The 15,329-nt window shown below is 52.3% G+C and overlaps 7 protein-coding genes across 7 annotated transcripts; 4 read left to right on the top strand and 3 right to left on the bottom strand.

Moving 5' to 3' along the window:
• Positions 1–71: 71 nt before the first annotated feature.
• Positions 72–2,261, bottom strand: BKA58DRAFT_28971 (uncharacterized protein). Its single transcript, XM_046166866.1, has one exon. It carries the CDS (start codon positions 1,999–2,001, stop codon positions 148–150), a length of 1,854 nt encoding a protein of 617 aa, XP_046031925.1. The 5' UTR covers positions 2,002–2,261; the 3' UTR covers positions 72–147.
• Positions 2,262–3,235, top strand: BKA58DRAFT_28972 (uncharacterized protein). The gene has a single exon (XM_046166867.1). The coding sequence runs from the start codon at positions 2,522–2,524 to the stop codon at positions 3,107–3,109; it is 588 nt and encodes a 195-aa protein (XP_046031924.1). The 5' UTR covers positions 2,262–2,521; the 3' UTR covers positions 3,110–3,235.
• BKA58DRAFT_374326 (uncharacterized protein) lies at positions 3,144–3,620 on the bottom strand. The gene has a single exon (XM_046169321.1). The coding sequence runs from the start codon at positions 3,468–3,470 to the stop codon at positions 3,258–3,260; it is 213 nt and encodes a 70-aa protein (XP_046031923.1). The 5' UTR covers positions 3,471–3,620; the 3' UTR covers positions 3,144–3,257.
• A 201-nt stretch (positions 3,621–3,821) lies between these two features.
• On the top strand, positions 3,822–5,577 carry BKA58DRAFT_28952 (uncharacterized protein). Its single transcript, XM_046166864.1, has one exon. The coding sequence runs from the start codon at positions 3,919–3,921 to the stop codon at positions 5,368–5,370; it is 1,452 nt and encodes a 483-aa protein (XP_046031922.1). The 5' UTR covers positions 3,822–3,918; the 3' UTR covers positions 5,371–5,577.
• BKA58DRAFT_28960 (asparagine synthase-domain-containing protein) lies at positions 5,501–7,639 on the bottom strand. The gene is made up of 3 exons (XM_046166865.1): positions 6,943–7,639; positions 5,857–6,899; positions 5,501–5,629 (listed from the first exon to the last, which is right to left on the bottom strand). Exons 1-2 carry the CDS (start codon positions 7,609–7,611, stop codon positions 5,859–5,861), a joined length of 1,710 nt encoding a protein of 569 aa, XP_046031921.1. The 5' UTR covers positions 7,612–7,639; the 3' UTR covers positions 5,501–5,629; positions 5,857–5,858.
• A 112-nt stretch (positions 7,640–7,751) lies between these two features.
• Positions 7,752–10,496, top strand: BKA58DRAFT_352377 (vacuolar protein sorting-associated protein 9). The gene is made up of 2 exons (XM_046168573.1): positions 7,752–10,303; positions 10,359–10,496. The coding sequence occupies exons 1-2, from the start codon at positions 7,884–7,886 to the stop codon at positions 10,402–10,404; spliced, it is 2,466 nt and encodes an 821-aa protein (XP_046031920.1). The 5' UTR covers positions 7,752–7,883; the 3' UTR covers positions 10,405–10,496.
• A 1,649-nt stretch (positions 10,497–12,145) lies between these two features.
• BKA58DRAFT_464917 (uncharacterized protein) lies at positions 12,146–13,452 on the top strand (the record flags this gene model as incomplete). Its single annotated transcript, XM_046174942.1, has 3 exons — positions 12,146–12,365; positions 12,416–12,933; positions 12,995–13,452. The coding sequence occupies 3 exons, from the start codon at positions 12,146–12,148 to the stop codon at positions 13,187–13,189; spliced, it is 933 nt and encodes a 310-aa protein (XP_046031919.1). The 3' UTR covers positions 13,190–13,452.
• Between the last annotated feature and the right edge of the window lie 1,877 nt (positions 13,453–15,329).

Here is a 15,329-nt window from a genome sequence, read left to right as displayed (position 1 = left end):
GTATGATTGCATTAAATACAACATCGATCATCCAATAGTACAACTTCTGTCTCTCAGGTACACTCTTCGCTTTTAGTGTGACATGCCTCATACGTCATTGACCAACATAGCTTCGGAGTAGCGGCGGTAGCCAGCCAGCTCCGAGTTCTACGTTTGGTATAGAGCAAACAGTCTGCTGTTCTGCATCTTCTGCATGCTCTGATGAGGGCTAAAGTCCGAATGCGTCCCTCGGAGCCAACCATCCCATCGCTCCCAAGTCTTCTGTTCGCGGTCGATCCGGCTCATCAAATCATGTCTCAAAGACAGCCACGACTTCAGGACCCCACTTTCCAGGTGAGCGAAAACATGAGATTGTCTTTCCTCCCAGTTGGGCAGAGACTGGCTACAGAATCCGCATACCAAAGAATTAGGATCAAAATCTGGGTTGTCCGTCTTTAATTGAGAGGCTGTTGAATTGAGTGTGTATGTTTCGGGGTGTGCTTTCCTCATGTGAGCCAGGAGCTGATCTACCCGAAAAAATATACGCGACTTAGCATCCTTGTGTACCAAGGAGTTCTCGTCGCCCAAGTTGCAAACCCAATGATACGGCCAGTGATGCACGGCTGCTTCATGGCGATCCCACTCAGAACGGTATTTGAAAGACTTGTCACAGTCTAAGGAAGTGCAGTACCATGGTGGCTCCGAAGTCTCCGCAGTAACCGGTTCGGCATCTTCTGTTTGGGGCGGTGCATTTATGGTGTTCATATTCGAAGCCCGCACCCAGTTTTTGCGTCCTCGGCGCGATCCTCTAGAGCGGTTCGAGTTCTGACTAGTCCAGCTTCTGTGACTTTTTCCAGAGCCTCTTGAGCTTTGCGATCCCGCTCTGCTACGAGCTACATCAGGTCTCTGCGCTGATTCAAGGGGCTCCTCATCTTGTCTCGTCTGTGCTGATTGTAACGACTGAGAATGGTCCAAATCTGGCGGTAGCAGATTCCCCAAGCGCTCCATATTTGCAAAGATCACCGCTTCAAGTTCTGTGTCTGAGGCGCGACGGGCAGCAAGAGCCTGCGAAAATGATTGAGTGGCAGCCGGGAGGATTGGTTCTTCCGTGAAAGGGGTTGCGAGGTATCTCTGGAGAGAGCTCGTGCTATGAGCAGGAGATACCCGATTTAGCTGATTTAGACCCTCAACCGAAATGGGTGTCGACTGTCGCGGACGCTCTCGCATTTCTTGCGGTGGCGGAGCAACTGGGAAATCTAGTAGTACGGTCAGCTTCGACATCTTGACTTGCATGTAATCGCTTAAGGATGGGCAGAATAAAAGTGACGCACGACCATGAGCTCTCCGATGTCTAATGTTGCTAAACCATGTCCTGATGCTTTCTACTCCCAGCCCAGTACGCTTGTTCAGCTGGGATAATTCGCCCTTGTCTGGATAGGCATTGTTGGAGAAATGCGTCTCTAAGATGTGACTTGCTGCTGCTGATAGCTTGGCACGTCGCGACGGTCGTTCCTTTGGCGCTTTGTATTTACGTCCAGAGCCCTGGCATACACAAACTGGACGGCTTAGATCGTCTCCAGGTATACTAGAGCCCTGGCGGCCATTCACAGAAGGATCATGGAGTAGGGTTGGATCCAAGTAAGGTTGCTCGGTAGCTTGTGGAAGTTGCGGGGTAGGTGTAGAGGGTTCGGTGACGATGTTGGGATATGTTACCTCCTCCACCAGATCGAACAACGGCGGAAAGAGCTCGTCGTCCAAAGCAAGGCCGCCAAACGTGTCGTGTTGATCACCGTAGATGTCCGGAGAAGTCCAAGCACACTCCAAGATGAGGTCCGAGTCAGTCCTAGAAAGCCCCAATCTCGAAGAAGGAGTGCACTGTTCGGTTATTCTTATAGGAGAATCATCCAGTAGGGTTGCATTCAGGGCATCATGGTTGCCGAAGAAGTCGGAATGAACTGAGCCTTGGTTGACACACGGGTTGAGTTGATCAGGCTGAGTCGGAAAGGTCCAGTCCGGGTTCATCGTAGCGGAAAACGTAAGCAGTATGAGAGGTTACTAACAAACCAGAGGAATTGGTCGGAAACATTGCTGACATTGGGGTGCCGCTTGCTAAAGGCCTCATGTTGATGAGGCTGAGAAACGAGGTGAGCGCGTTGATTTTCGAGGTTAGGGGAGGCGGAGCAGGGGGTGTTGTCGTTGTCCAATCAGCTGAGGCCACCGCATGTATTTATGCAAACCAGAGAACCAAGGCGAGAGGGATGTGATTAGTGTGCAGTAATCACGCATAGTCGGCAATGATGCAGCGGTGTATGACGAAGGTGTCCAGACAATGAACACGACGCGCACGCGTTCTGGCTGGGGATCGCCAGGGCAGACAGGGTCAACCCCCACTTGACGCGGGGCATCCGCCGCTATCTCTGCGCAACACCCAGCAACCAATCTCACACCAGACGAAATGCCTTACACCACCCTCGCGCACGCATCGCAACACAGCGCAACACATACTCAACTCCCAGAGCCACCCTGAACCACCATCACCACAATGTCCACCCCCCTCGAACGCGCCCTGACCGCCATCGACGCGGCCCACGCGGAGGACCCAAATAAAGTCACGATCAACGACACCGAACTCCCCTACGAACTGCACTACGCGCAGAAATGCACATCCTATCTCGAAAAGCGCGCGCCCGAAGCGTCAGAGCCGCTGCGTATAGCAATCCGCGCCCAACACTTCCGCCGCTGGGAAGTTCCACGATCCAGCTATCCCATGACGCGCCCAGGATACCACGCCTGGCGCACCTACCTAAAAAAGCGGCAAGCGGAGCTCGTCGAGCAAATCTGCCTAGACAGCGGATACACTCAAGAAGACGCCTCAACAGTAGGCAGTCTAATCCGCAAAGAAGACCTAAAAGTGAATGAGGAGACGATGGTGTTGGAGGATGTGGCGTGTCTTGTTTTCCTAGACGACCAGTTTGAGGCGTTCGAGAAGGAACATGACGAGGAGAAGATTATTAAGATATTGCAGAAGACGTGGGGGAAGATGACGGAGAGGGGGCATGAGTTGGCGTTGGAGATTCCCATGGGGGAGAGGCCGAGGGAGGTTGTTATGAAGGCGTTGGCGGGGAATTGAGTTGGAATGAAATGAAATGAATATTGAATTAGACTGTGTGATGTTTGTTCATTATTCGGATGTGACTTTCGTTATGTTCTGGGTATCGTTCTGAGCCTGTGACATCTTCTTCCCTCCTCTTATGACCAGTATGTCCGCGGGTTGAAGCCTAAGCTCCGCCCTCCCTCTTGGCGTACTCCTCCTCCATCGCCTCCTCGTACCTCTTCTCGGCTTCCTTCTCCTGCTCGGTTTTCTCGCCGTTGTTCGCGTTCGCTAGAGCTCGTGTAGCGGCGTTCTGAATGTCGTTCGTCGCCTGCGCAGCAGCTGAAGATTGGGTCGCTGGGGTGGACTGCGAGGTCGTGGATGGCATTGGGACGGGCATCTCGATGATTGGATTTGTAGTGTGTAGCGTTTGAGGATTTGATTCGTGATTGAAGTGTTGCTGGGGTTTGGATGTGGTAGATGAGAAGGGTTGGCGGAGCGCGTGAGGGGGCTATATACTACTATACGAATGACTGGTGTTGCGTCATTGTGGCGGTGCAGGTGTGGCTGGAATCTTCCAAAGAACGTGATTCGCCACTGATCTTCGTTAGGCGACTTTCGCATGTGGAGACCGCTGGCAGGTGCTGTTTGCATACCATGATGCGTTTACACTCTGAAGACTTGCCTCTAAGATAATTGAAGAGCCACGCATTCAATATCAAATCACGGATTTGACGTGGTGGCATCGACATCGAAGGTCGCAATGCAACAACCCTTCGTCCTCTTACTACAATCAATGCTTGCTCAGTGCTTATTCCTTACAGTATTACTGAAACTCTCAAATCGGCATGGTGTCCTATACAGGCATTTTGCTACTGCCTATTATGTTTTGCGCTTCACTAGGAGACACTACTAAAACGCTCTCTGAGTTTCTCAAGCCAACACCGCCGCAGTTGCATACTCATGCACATCCCCATGACCCTACCTCCACCAGCTCACCCCTCGTCATGGCGAAACAAGGTCATCCCACTGAAGGCCTCAACTATTCAAGCTGGACTCCTGAATCAATTTTGTCAGCTTCTCTCTCCATCACATCCCAGTGTCCACCCCTCCAATCCCCATGCGGCAGCGCAGGTTGCCACGATCCGAATACAGAGCAATGCTGCAACAAGAAATGCATTTGTAAGGCCACTCAGAACTGTGTCGAATACCAGCTACACAACGGCACGATAGTAGCAGGGTGCTGTCCTGGTGTGACGCTGGCCTGTGGCGGGATCTGCTTCGACGCATCCATCTCCAAGTGTTGTGCTGCCCCCGGTGGCACGCATGGGCTTTGCTCCGCGAACCAAGACTGTTGTGGGAACATGTGTTGCGATGAAGGCGCGGTTTGTGCTAATGGATTTGCGGGTCTGATGTGCTGGCAAAAGCATGACAAAGGCAATGAGGAGATTGAGAACCACGCCTTTGTACCAGCAATTATTCCCGTGCCGAGTACGCAAAAGAGCGGTAGCATGAAAACCAATTCCCACAGCTTGTTCCGGGTTCTGTTGTTCTTGGTCCAGTCTGTGGCTGGCAGGCTCGAACAGGCCTTCCCCGCGACGCGCCTCCAATCGCCACCAATACGGCATGATACCCCGGATATGAGCAATTTAACTTCGTCCATGAACAAGCGTTCATCTTGTGATCCGCCATTGGAACCTTGTGGTGACGGCTGCCAATATGAACCGGCCCATTGCTGCCTACGAGAGGATGGAACTCATGGTACTTGTCGCACGGGCGATGTGTGCTGTCAAGAATATTGTTGTCCTCCCAATACCATCTGTATGGTCGCAACTAAGACGCAGAGTGCCGGACCGTGGTGCTGGCCGCCAGGCTTGCCGAGAACAAAAGCGAACGTGCCATATGATCCAATTCCTTGGCCTCACGAGGTGAACGGGGCAGGGTTCAAGAACACTCGGATCAAGAACGGCTCCGCTGGAATGCGACCATCTGGTGCATTTTGCGTCATCGTGATCTTACTATCATTAGTACTCGCAACCTCAGGTTTGAGATTAGTGTCGATGGGTACCACTGCGGCGGCTGTGAGCGAACCGCTGATGACGGTCACCACCACTATACTGCCACATACGACAACTGAAGCGGATATCGACATTGGTCTGCCCAATAAAGAAGACTTTGCTGTTGCAGGCCACGGTGGTCATAGTCACGGCGGTCACAATTCTGGAAATCATGGTGGAGGCGGTCATAACAACACCGCAGCACGACCGGGTATACTCCGACTCTTCCGGCTTCTGATCTGAAAGGGGGTTTTCTGTCATTTCAGCCGTAATTTCATCATAGCATCTGCCGAATCCCTTGCCTCAGAATCGAAGCATATTCAATAAATATCGTTGGAGTGTCTGGGCCGTCAGCTGGGAATTTCAAGCGAGAGGAGTGGCGGCAAGTAAACGCTTTCTTTCTTTTTTGTTCTTGCTGCATGTAGGATGAACTGGGCAACACATCATGCAGATGTATAGCTAAGGGTGGATTCGAATTCGGCCAAATTGGATGCCCTAGATACTGTCCATCATGTCAGTACAAACGAAGTGCAGAATGTAAAGTTTCGTGAAAACATCGATAGGCTCAGACTTGCCTTTTTTAATGTTGAATCAACGACACCAAATGCGTAGAGGATATCCTATCTATTGCTAGATAGGAAAGCCTCGAGGATAAACATTGGTGCCTCAATCGCTTGCTCGGTTTGTAATCATTGCGAAAGGGAAAACGAGAACATAAGAATGACTGACCTTTATTGACTTAGAACGTGCGTGCCCTTCGTCTTGCCCGTCTCCATTTTGGCAGTGCGAGCGCCAAATTGTATAGCACGCTTCTTCTCTGTAGCTACTCTTTTCATGCCCAAGTGCCATGCCAACAAACGAAGTGCCCGCTTCCCAGGCTCGAGCAGCTGTGCAGGGTCTTCGCTATCGGTGACTTGCTCCAGGCCGAAATCGCATTTGGACGTCACCGAAAGACGAAGGGTTAGTGCTATGAAGTCTTCGTCCAGGAAAGGAAATCGGACTTCTCTACTGCTGTTGCTGATCACGCGATCATCACGACCCAAGTTTCTCTTTCCCAGACGACTGAAGTCGAGTTCCAACTCTTCGATTAGGCCAGGGTACCCGCGCCGAGCAAAGGCTGTAGCGTGTCGTTGGTACCCACCGAACAGCTCATCAGCACCGAGCCCGGAAAGAAGTACGTGCGCGGTGGTGGAGTAGAGCTCAACATTGGCCTCGCCTGCAGCGTGCGAAAAACCGACTCCGCGTGAAGCGAAGTAAAGTGCGTATGATATAGACAGGTCCATTTCCGTGTTGTGGGGATGCATCAACGCCATGACGGTGCCACGATGGGCTTGCGTTTCGGTGTAGGGTACGTTGACCTCGACGAAACGCCACTCACGGCCAGAACAGATCTCTACCAGCTCTGCAAGGGATGATCGGCCAGTGACACGGTCAGGACAGAGCTCGTAAGGACTGGCGTTTGGCTCGAGATTGGAGTGAATCCGAGGATTCTCAAAGGCTACATTGAGCAGGTCGACAGGTTCGCTTAGTGGTAGGAGGTCATGACACATGCGCGCAAGGATTGTGCAGTCTAGGCCACCAGAGAAAAGGACGGCTACGCGTGTTTCCCTCGAACCTCCAAGCTTCGGTTCGCCAGTCACTGCCTCACGTATGTGTTGAGTGCGCAGTTGGAGTGATCTTTCCAACGACGCCCTTAGCTGTTCTACTGCCCCAGTATTCTGTGAAGCAGAGCTGCTGTCTACAGTCTGGTTCATGGCAGGGAACGGCAGAGTCTGAATCTGTTAGCAGAAGTCGTGTGCCAGATGACTTACCTACGAAAGACAACTCAGAGTCCTCTTCCTGATCTGAGCGGCGATGCGGAACTCTCGTTACTGAAAGCGATTTTGACGTTGGGTCTGCCAGCTCTAGGTCTACAACATAGATTCCATCGGCTTCCACCTCGGCCCAAGACTCACCAGAGGCATCATCGCACACGCTAGATAAGACAAGAGTGCCGTCGGGAGTAGAGTTTTGGAGCAGCGATCGCCTTCCCAGGCAGTCGCGTCCATAGTAGATGCGTTTGTGCGATGCATCGTAAAAGACGAGAGCATATGGGCCTCGCACGACTGACAGCAGCTCGATGACGCCTCGCATAGACGCCTCGCGCGTTCCGGTACACGCGTCCAGAAGTTTGGTAAAGACTAGCTTAGAGTCATTACCGTCAATAGCCTGTCCAGCAAAGCTCCATGCCTCGCCGTTCCAGCAGAGAACGGAGCCAGTCGTATCATCTCTAAGTGGCTGCTCAACGATGTCGTTGCCGCGGAGAGCAAGAACCGTCGACAGGAAAGTCGCGTGAAGACGCGTTGAGGCTCCCTTGGCGCTGGATTCGATGATGGTCTGGTGCTGCCCTGTACTGTCTGGCCCTCTATTCCGGAGCAGTCGCTGGGTGTTGGTGTCAGGTATCACGTGTCCAGTCCGACTGAGCGAGAAGAAGATGCCGCACATGGCTGGGCTGATGAAATGGCGACGCAGAGTTGGTGTTGGCAGTGGCACGGCTGCAGTTGCTTGACGCGCTAGCGGCGGTGGCTCGGAGACTCGGCTTCTAGATGCCGGGAGACCATGCGGACGGTTCACACATGCAGGCGCAGCAGACGACAATCACCAAGGCACTTGACTTATATTTCCCCTGCGAGAGCTGTTGCGAGCTCTGAACTAGACCCATGGACGCTTGATCAACCACCCACAATCCATCCATAACCCCCCGTCGCACTCGGTCTATGTCTCCCCCGAACACAACTCCGCAATCCGATGCAGCCCACGACAGCCACGCCGAAAGGGAGCTAGACAAGGTGGACGACCAGCACGATGTAGCCACGAGCAAAGAAAGCGCGCCTTCCGCAGGGCAGCCTACCGCGTCTAAAGCAACGACAGATGACGCGAACACGGCGACCGACGCGGGGCAGCCTAGCCATGTCGAGGCCCAAGACGAGGGGCATGCTGGCAAGGAAGAGCCCACAGACGGGGTCGAGAAAGCACCTGAAACATCAGAGGAGACGAATATCGCCCCAACAGGTCCCGGGAAACCCCAAGAGAAAGACACAGAAGCTGCACAGCCAGCATCCACCGCGCCGATAGAGGAGCTCACCACCAAGACAGAGAACACAACGCTGGACCGAGCATCAACACCACCGCCTGAGCTCAGCGAGAAATCCGCAGGCAAAGCGCCCATACAATCACCGTCCCCTCCTCCTCCACCACCCAAAGACGACAAATACCTGACAACCAGCAACGTGCCCAGCCGGACCACATCCCCAATGTCGCAGGAACGGTCGAGTGGGAGAAACTCGGAAGATGCTGCGGCTGATGACTATGGTGCGAACCATGACGGCACGGGAGACGCGGTAGACAACTCGCAGGAGGAGATACAGAGCATTATGGATCAGTTCCAAGGGGATGGTGGGCCTGGCGAGAACGAGATCATGTCGCCTAGGTTGGAAATCGCGAACCCCATGTTAGAATCTCCGTCGACGCCGTACCCCCCGCGAAGATCAAGTCTCGTGCCGCTCGACAAGCCCTTGCCCATTCCGGCTGACGATTCAGCTTCGACCGCCCCGCTCCAATCACCACCTCCTCGTACATCCTCCCTGCATCGCGTAGGCACCGGCACGTCCTTCGCCGAACCGTCATCGCCCAGTGCACATGCCTCGAAGTACAAGCCAGCGCAGCCAGCACCCGAGCCCGAACCAGACCTTCCCTTCGACTTCCACCGCTTCCTTGAACAACTGCGTCACCGGACAGCAGACCCCGTCGCCAAGTTCCTGCGCTCTTTCCTGCTCGAGTTTGGAAAGAAGCAATGGATGGTACATGAGCAAGTCAAGATCATCGGTGACTTCCTCGAATTCATCAGCAAGAAGATGGCACAGTGTGAAGTTTGGCGCACCGTCTCAGACGCTGAGTTCGATAACGCGAGAGAAGGCATGGAGAAGCTAGTCATGAATCGGTTATATACACAAACCTTCTCGCCTGCGATCCCTCCTCCAGAGCCGGCATCACCCCGTAAGGGCCGACGGAGACAGGAGCCGCCTGGACCAGGCCGGAGGGGCCAGCACCAAGAGGATGTAGAGCGGGATGAAGTGTTAGCGCAGAAGGTGCGTATATACAAATGGGTTAGCGAAGAGCATCTGGATATCAAACCAGTAGGCGAGAAGGGGCGCAAATTTCTGCATCTCGCCCAGCAGGAGCTATTGAAGATCAAAAGCTACCGGGCGCCTAGGGACAAGATCATCTGCATCTTGAACTGCTGCAAGGTCATCTTTGGATTTCTGAGGACGTCGAACTCTGATCAATCAGCCGATGCTTTCGTACCACTACTCATTTACACAGTACTTCAAGCGAACCCCGATCATCTCGTCTCCAATGTACAATACATTCTACGGTTCCGGAATCAGGACAAACTTGGTGGAGAAGCTGGCTACTACATATCATCATTAATGGGCGCCATCCAGTTTATCGAGGGTCTCGACAAGACGTCATTGACAGTTACCGACGAGGATTTTGAGAAGAATGTCGAAGCGGCCGTCTCGGCCATCGCTGAGCGCCACGCAGCTGAAGAGGCCGAATCTTCATCATCATCCGCATTATTGCATCCTACTGCGCCTAGCCACAAGCGTATGCCATCACCCCATTATCATCACATAGCGGAAAAGACGACACCACTGCGACCAGAGCTCACACAAAGAAACTCCATGGAGGCGGAGACCGCAGGGCCGCGACGGTCAACAAGTCTAAAAGATTGCAAGTCCGAAGCAGAGCAGCCAGAGGAAGAGAACGCAGCCGTCGCAGGCCTATTGCGAACTATACAACGGCCGCTCAGCACAATCGGTCGCATCTTCTCCGACAACGATACAAACCATCCGTCTGGACCTGCAGCGGCCCAGAAACCACAACTACCGCCACGTGCGTCAACTGAGTTTCCCGGCAACACGAGCGAGAAGCAACGCCCGTCACATGAAGAAGACCGACAAAGGCAGAGGTTGACGGCTGAAGACGCCGCAGCGCGACAAGCTTCGGCTGAAGCAGAGGAAGCGAGGCGCATACAACGGCAGGAACACAAGGTTGTAGTCGAGACGCTGACGGGCATGTTCCCCCAACTGGACAGGGATGTCATCGACGATGTCGTGCGGCAGAAAGAGGGCCGGTAAGTTTTGTTTGTGATTCATTCGATATATTTACGTATGCTAATGACTTTCTAGGGTCGGTCTTGCAGTTGACGCATGTTTAGCATTAGCGAATCCTTGATAGACTTATTCATCTTTTCGGTCGAGTTCTTGGAGAAACTTGGCCTTTCTATAGTGAACCAAGAGCTACTTTACGTTGCGTCATCTACATTATTCTCCAGTTCCATATCATGCTTATGCTCACCACAGCAAGCGATCAAACATACTATCTAACCGCCGTTTGCCATCCTATAGTACCCATGACCGTCGAGAGCACATGACTCTGCATTGGGATACACGACAAACGATTGAAACATGTCTCGGCGCGCATCTTCACAACTGGGGCGAGAGTGTGTGACATCTCACGCATAACAAAGCGCACATTCTACGACATGCGCTTGTTCGCATTTGTATGCTTTGAACTTCCCTGTCCGGTCTTTCTGGTTCTCTGGTGTCCCTCACTCTTTCAACATCCATTCCACATTCAAGCATTACTTCTGTGATAATTCTCATTACAAATTGTGTCTCATCTTACCAAACACAGCGGTGTAGATTCAGCGCCCTGTCGATGGCTGTGGCCGGTCACCACCATTCGCTCCTGCCTGATTCGCGCGGGCCACTGATCGAACGCGAACTGCGCGCCCTTTCACTTCCACTTTCACTTCTCCATCATTTGAATTCCAGTTCATCTAATTCAAGGACGCAAAACCGCCTCGCTTATCTCGCACAGCCGATACTTTGTTCCGTGATAGCAGATTTGGTGTCGCGTTCCAGGCACCTTACCTCCAACAAAACTACCATCCAACGTACCCATTTCTTTCTCAAATCCTCAACTTCTACTACTTCACTCATCCCTTGAATACTCTTGAGAAACTCCACTCATTCTTTTGCGCTTCGCGCACCTCACCGCGATCATGCATTTCTTGGGGCAAATGCTCCTGGTTTACACTCTTCTCTCCGTCGTACTACCCTTTGTCACTGTCGCCCACCACATCTCTGCTGCTCTATTCCGCCATATCTTACAAATCACTGTTTTCGAGCTGGAGCTGCACAAGCATCCCGCTGAAGATAGCATCGCTCCTCTGTGAGTAATATTCAAGTATGAACTGCGTAAGATATTTACTGACTGCGTAAACCAAACTTTAGGCGAGTGGCTGTGCTTTGCACCTTACTCACTCCACTACTCACATACATCTACTCCATTTGCTTTTCTTCTCCCCATTCCGGAAAAGATCGTCCATCGGATCTCTCGCTTGACATCACAAGGATCGTCGAAGTAGTAGAGTCGCTCCTTGGGATGCCAGTCTTGCGTTTCGGCGAAATGAAACCCCAGACATTCTTTCTCGATCTCAATATCTCCGGTTTTAAGCAGTGCTACAGACGCCTCTCGAAGAAGGTAGATCTGTCGGACGCGAGGAAGAAAGCCTCCAAGATGTCGCGAAAGGATCTCCACAGGATGAGTCGGAACGCGATTAGTCGTCACCTGCGTTATCGCAAGATCCGCCTGGACCGGATAAAGATTGAAGAGATTCAAATCACCTTGGAAAACAACAAGCGCTCACTATCGGTTACTGCATTGGACGACGTGATCGAGTCTCTCTTCTCCAACCTCACCACACCTTCAACCTACGCTTCACTCCACATTCCGGACTTGGACAAGCTCAAACATGGCCTGCAAGGAGGCAGAGCTGAAGACCGCACGCGACTAACATACCATCGCCATCTCTGGCAAGGAACCAGAGATTGGTGCATGACACACCGAACACATCGCTGCCATCGCTTGCAAAGATGAGGAGCTTGAAGTATTACGTAAAGACCTCGACATGGCCAAGCTCAACAAGCAACGGTCCTCCATCGATGGTCTAGAAGTCCTTATCGAGCGACAGACAGCGACAATCCTTTCCATGACAAATGAGTATAATATAGTCTACGGCATCATCGAAAACGTCAACATGTTGCTGCCATCCGTCCTGAAGAAGTTTGGCAAGCCTTTGAACGATCGCCTCCCGGAAATAAGGGCCAGAATCCGAAGTGACTCTGAATGTAAGCTTGGAATATTCTCTACCAAAAAACTCCTACTGACTAAATGACAGTGAAGCTTGTGGAGCACCTGAGCGACCTTGAGACTGCGATGAAGATACATCGTGCAAGGTATGAGCTGGAAGGAACGTTCGATCACCAGTGGGAGTTCTTGATGAAGTTCATTGCAGCCGTTCTTAATGCTCATCCCGACGTCAAAGAGATTGCAAAATCCATCGATGACACTTTCGTCCGGCTTGCGGAGCAGGTGATCCAACCCACCAAGGCGCCGACAACCGCGCCCGCCCCGGCGGTCACAACACAGGAGGTGCCCCCAAAGGCTAAATGCGCCTTTGGATACCATTTCCTGGTGGCAGATAGCCAGGCTGACTGCCGCGACTATCTCGACGGATGCGACAAGTTCGCGGAACTGACGACCGAGAGAAAGACAAGGCTTTGCGGACAGCTCGGTTTGGCTGCATACAAGCAGTCGAAGCAGTCAAAGGCGAAGGCAGAGTCGATTACGTGTCGGCACTGTGGTCGCGACTTCACCAAAGCACAGTCTCAATGGTTATATGACGTTCATCTCAAGGTAAGTAAGATCGTACAGTAGAACATGTTCTCTGTGCCTCACTAACATGTACGCATTCTAGAAATGTAAAAAGGGCGCCCCCAGCCTCGATGATCTTCCCGGCTCGAGCACACCGGGACCAAAGACTCCCGTCACCACACCTTCCGGACGCGTCCTCGTGAACGAGCACGGTTGGCAGAATACCGGGGCAGCAAGAAATGCAGAGACATCAGTCTTTGTTCCTGGTGGCCTTGGGTTTAGTAAGCATACGCGATAGATTCTACAAGGCTCTAGGTCCTTGGCCCGTTGAAGGGAGCAAGGATATTGAGCAGAAAGAAAGAGGCGGAGACTATACCAATCAGTGCGACACCACTAAACTAGGTGTCGTCATTGATAGCGAGGTATAGGACGGATTGAGTGCGGTGGAATGATGATTCTGTTGGAATCTTTTGGGTTTGCGATGGCGTTGATGGAGCAATTAGTGTTTCGATACCCGTAGGATGATCTCAAAGTTTGGCAGCACACACCGGTAACAAAGCCTATACAAATCAATAGTTCAGGTACCTGGGATTCCGTGACTTTGGCTACAGCAGTGATGAGGGTATCGGTGTCTTCCTGGACTAGTGCGTTGTTCGATTGGGATCTTCGCGCGCTCTAACTGCAAGATGCTGGTGTGCAAGGCTGGTTGTCAGACCTCTGCACTGCATTGGGCCGTGAGAGCATAATCCGTTGAGTAGCTTCTCGTCGTTAGGTAATGGATGTCAGGTTGGCCGCATCGAGCACTGGCGGTGAACAAGAACATTGTGCGCAGCTCTTTGCACATGAAGTGGACCCATTGAAACATACTGAGTGGTCGTCTTCTTGTCGACAAGTACCGAACCGGCAAGTGCGGCTCCAACCTGTCAGGCAAGTTGGCGTTGGCGTCGCCAGGCCGAGTCACGACAGCGAAGAGCCACTATGACTATGACTCCACTTCGACTGTCTGGACGCATGGAATAGGCTTCTTCGATGTGGAGCAGCTGGGAGTGAGTTGAAACGAGAATAGGGGACACCCACGACGCAGGTCCGCGACTTCGTGCGAAGGTAAATTCCGCGTTCGATAGACCGGCCAGTCCATCTCGTCACGACCTGGAAATCTCGTCATCAGCACCAGTCTTTCCAAGGACGTAATCGAATCCTAGCATCTGGAATGCGATTGGCGAAACAGCCAGGTATCACCGAATCTGGGTATGATGGCAGATCGTCAGGGATCCAGAACCGTAGCATAAACTTATTTGTTTGTTTGCAACGGACGACAGGGTCTCCGAACCCCAAAAGGGGAATGCTAGAAACGACGATGCGAATGTTGCCGGGTAGTTAGTAAGGAAGAGGCTCATGCGCAATTAAAGCTTGAGTAGTCGGGGAGTCCTAGGCCAAAGACGTCGGTCGGCAAGCTCAGGTACCACTTCAAACTCTATGACGCACAGGCCGGATCGTTCTAGCCGGCTGTCACGATGTACCTGGACAGAGGTAAGCATCGTGTAGCTATTTTCGATGTGAAGTCTCTTCGTTATCGCAACTGCTGATGAGAATCTTCGTTGAGAGAGGCGGAGGATGACGGACGTCAGTCGCGATGTGCTGGTAGTGGTTGAAACAAGCCTAGCAGCAACCCTGGAACGGCGGATTCCGCCACCTACCTAACTGCAGCCAAGATAGCCGACCTCACGAACTCCTGCTTGCGCTACCACCTACACCGGTGCGCGACTCGACGATATCACGAATAAAGGATGCGCTAACGCTACTATTTTCCCCTCGAACGACCCGAGCTCAACCCACTTTAGTTTCAAGGCCGCAAGGCTGCAAAGTCGCACGGTGCGGAGAAATCAGGCTAACTTTCCCTCCCTGCGCACATCGGGGCATCTCCCGCAACTCTAACCTGCTTTACCCTCAATCTACCCTGCGCAGCTCAGGCATCTCCCGTCTACCTGCCGTCGATCCCGCCACAGATAGCGTGAAACAGACAATCTAGACAACCCTTCATCACTCTTTCAATAGAGTCACTATGTTTCGAAACGAAGCTACTGTGAGCCTCGCCACCATCATGCTCAGGGGTCAGTCTGGTCGCTGACTACGGCTGTCTACTACCTACGAAGGTCTACCATGCGGCTCAGAACCCTCGAGTATAAGACCTCATGTTCCCAGCGCCAAAAGTAAAAAGGCATCAGCTTTGATCTCATCTACTTCACACTTTCGCTTTCAGCAACCAACAACACTTTCGTTACTACTCTACTCGACTTTATTAGTCCTTACTATCGTTTGTGCAGAGCACTTCACTTCTATCACATTTTTACTCGATCTCATATCGCAATCGTCCAATACTCGACTTTCGTCAAACACATCATCAACAGCAAACATGAAGTTCTACACTGCTCAGGTTC

The sequence above is a fragment of the Alternaria rosae genome, assembly GCF_020736505.1.
Source record: "Alternaria rosae strain MPI-PUGE-AT-0040 chromosome Unknown BKA58scaffold_1, whole genome shotgun sequence".
NCBI lineage: Eukaryota > Fungi > Ascomycota > Dothideomycetes > Pleosporales > Pleosporaceae > Alternaria > Alternaria rosae.
This window is presented reverse-complemented; position numbering and strand designations above follow the sequence as displayed.

Coding starts and splice junctions, on each gene's coding strand:
- BKA58DRAFT_28971 (XM_046166866.1), bottom strand. CDS start 2,001: ATGAACCCGGACTGGACCTTTCCGACTCAGCCTGATCAACTCAACCCG.
- BKA58DRAFT_28972 (XM_046166867.1), top strand. CDS start 2,522: ATGTCCACCCCCCTCGAACGCGCCCTGACCGCCATCGACGCGGCCCAC.
- BKA58DRAFT_374326 (XM_046169321.1), bottom strand. CDS start 3,470: ATGCCCGTCCCAATGCCATCCACGACCTCGCAGTCCACCCCAGCGACC.
- BKA58DRAFT_28952 (XM_046166864.1), top strand. CDS start 3,919: ATGGTGTCCTATACAGGCATTTTGCTACTGCCTATTATGTTTTGCGCT.
- BKA58DRAFT_28960 (XM_046166865.1), bottom strand. CDS start 7,611: ATGTGCGGCATCTTCTTCTCGCTCAGTCGGACTGGACACGTGATACCT. Junction 6,900..6,942: donor AGGACTCTGAGTTGTCTTTC/GTAGGTAAGTCA, acceptor TAACAGATTCAG/ACTCTGCCGTTCCCTGCCAT.
- BKA58DRAFT_352377 (XM_046168573.1), top strand. CDS start 7,884: ATGTCTCCCCCGAACACAACTCCGCAATCCGATGCAGCCCACGACAGC. Junction 10,304..10,358: donor GTGCGGCAGAAAGAGGGCCG/GTAAGTTTTGTT, acceptor ATGACTTTCTAG/GGTCGGTCTTGCAGTTGACG.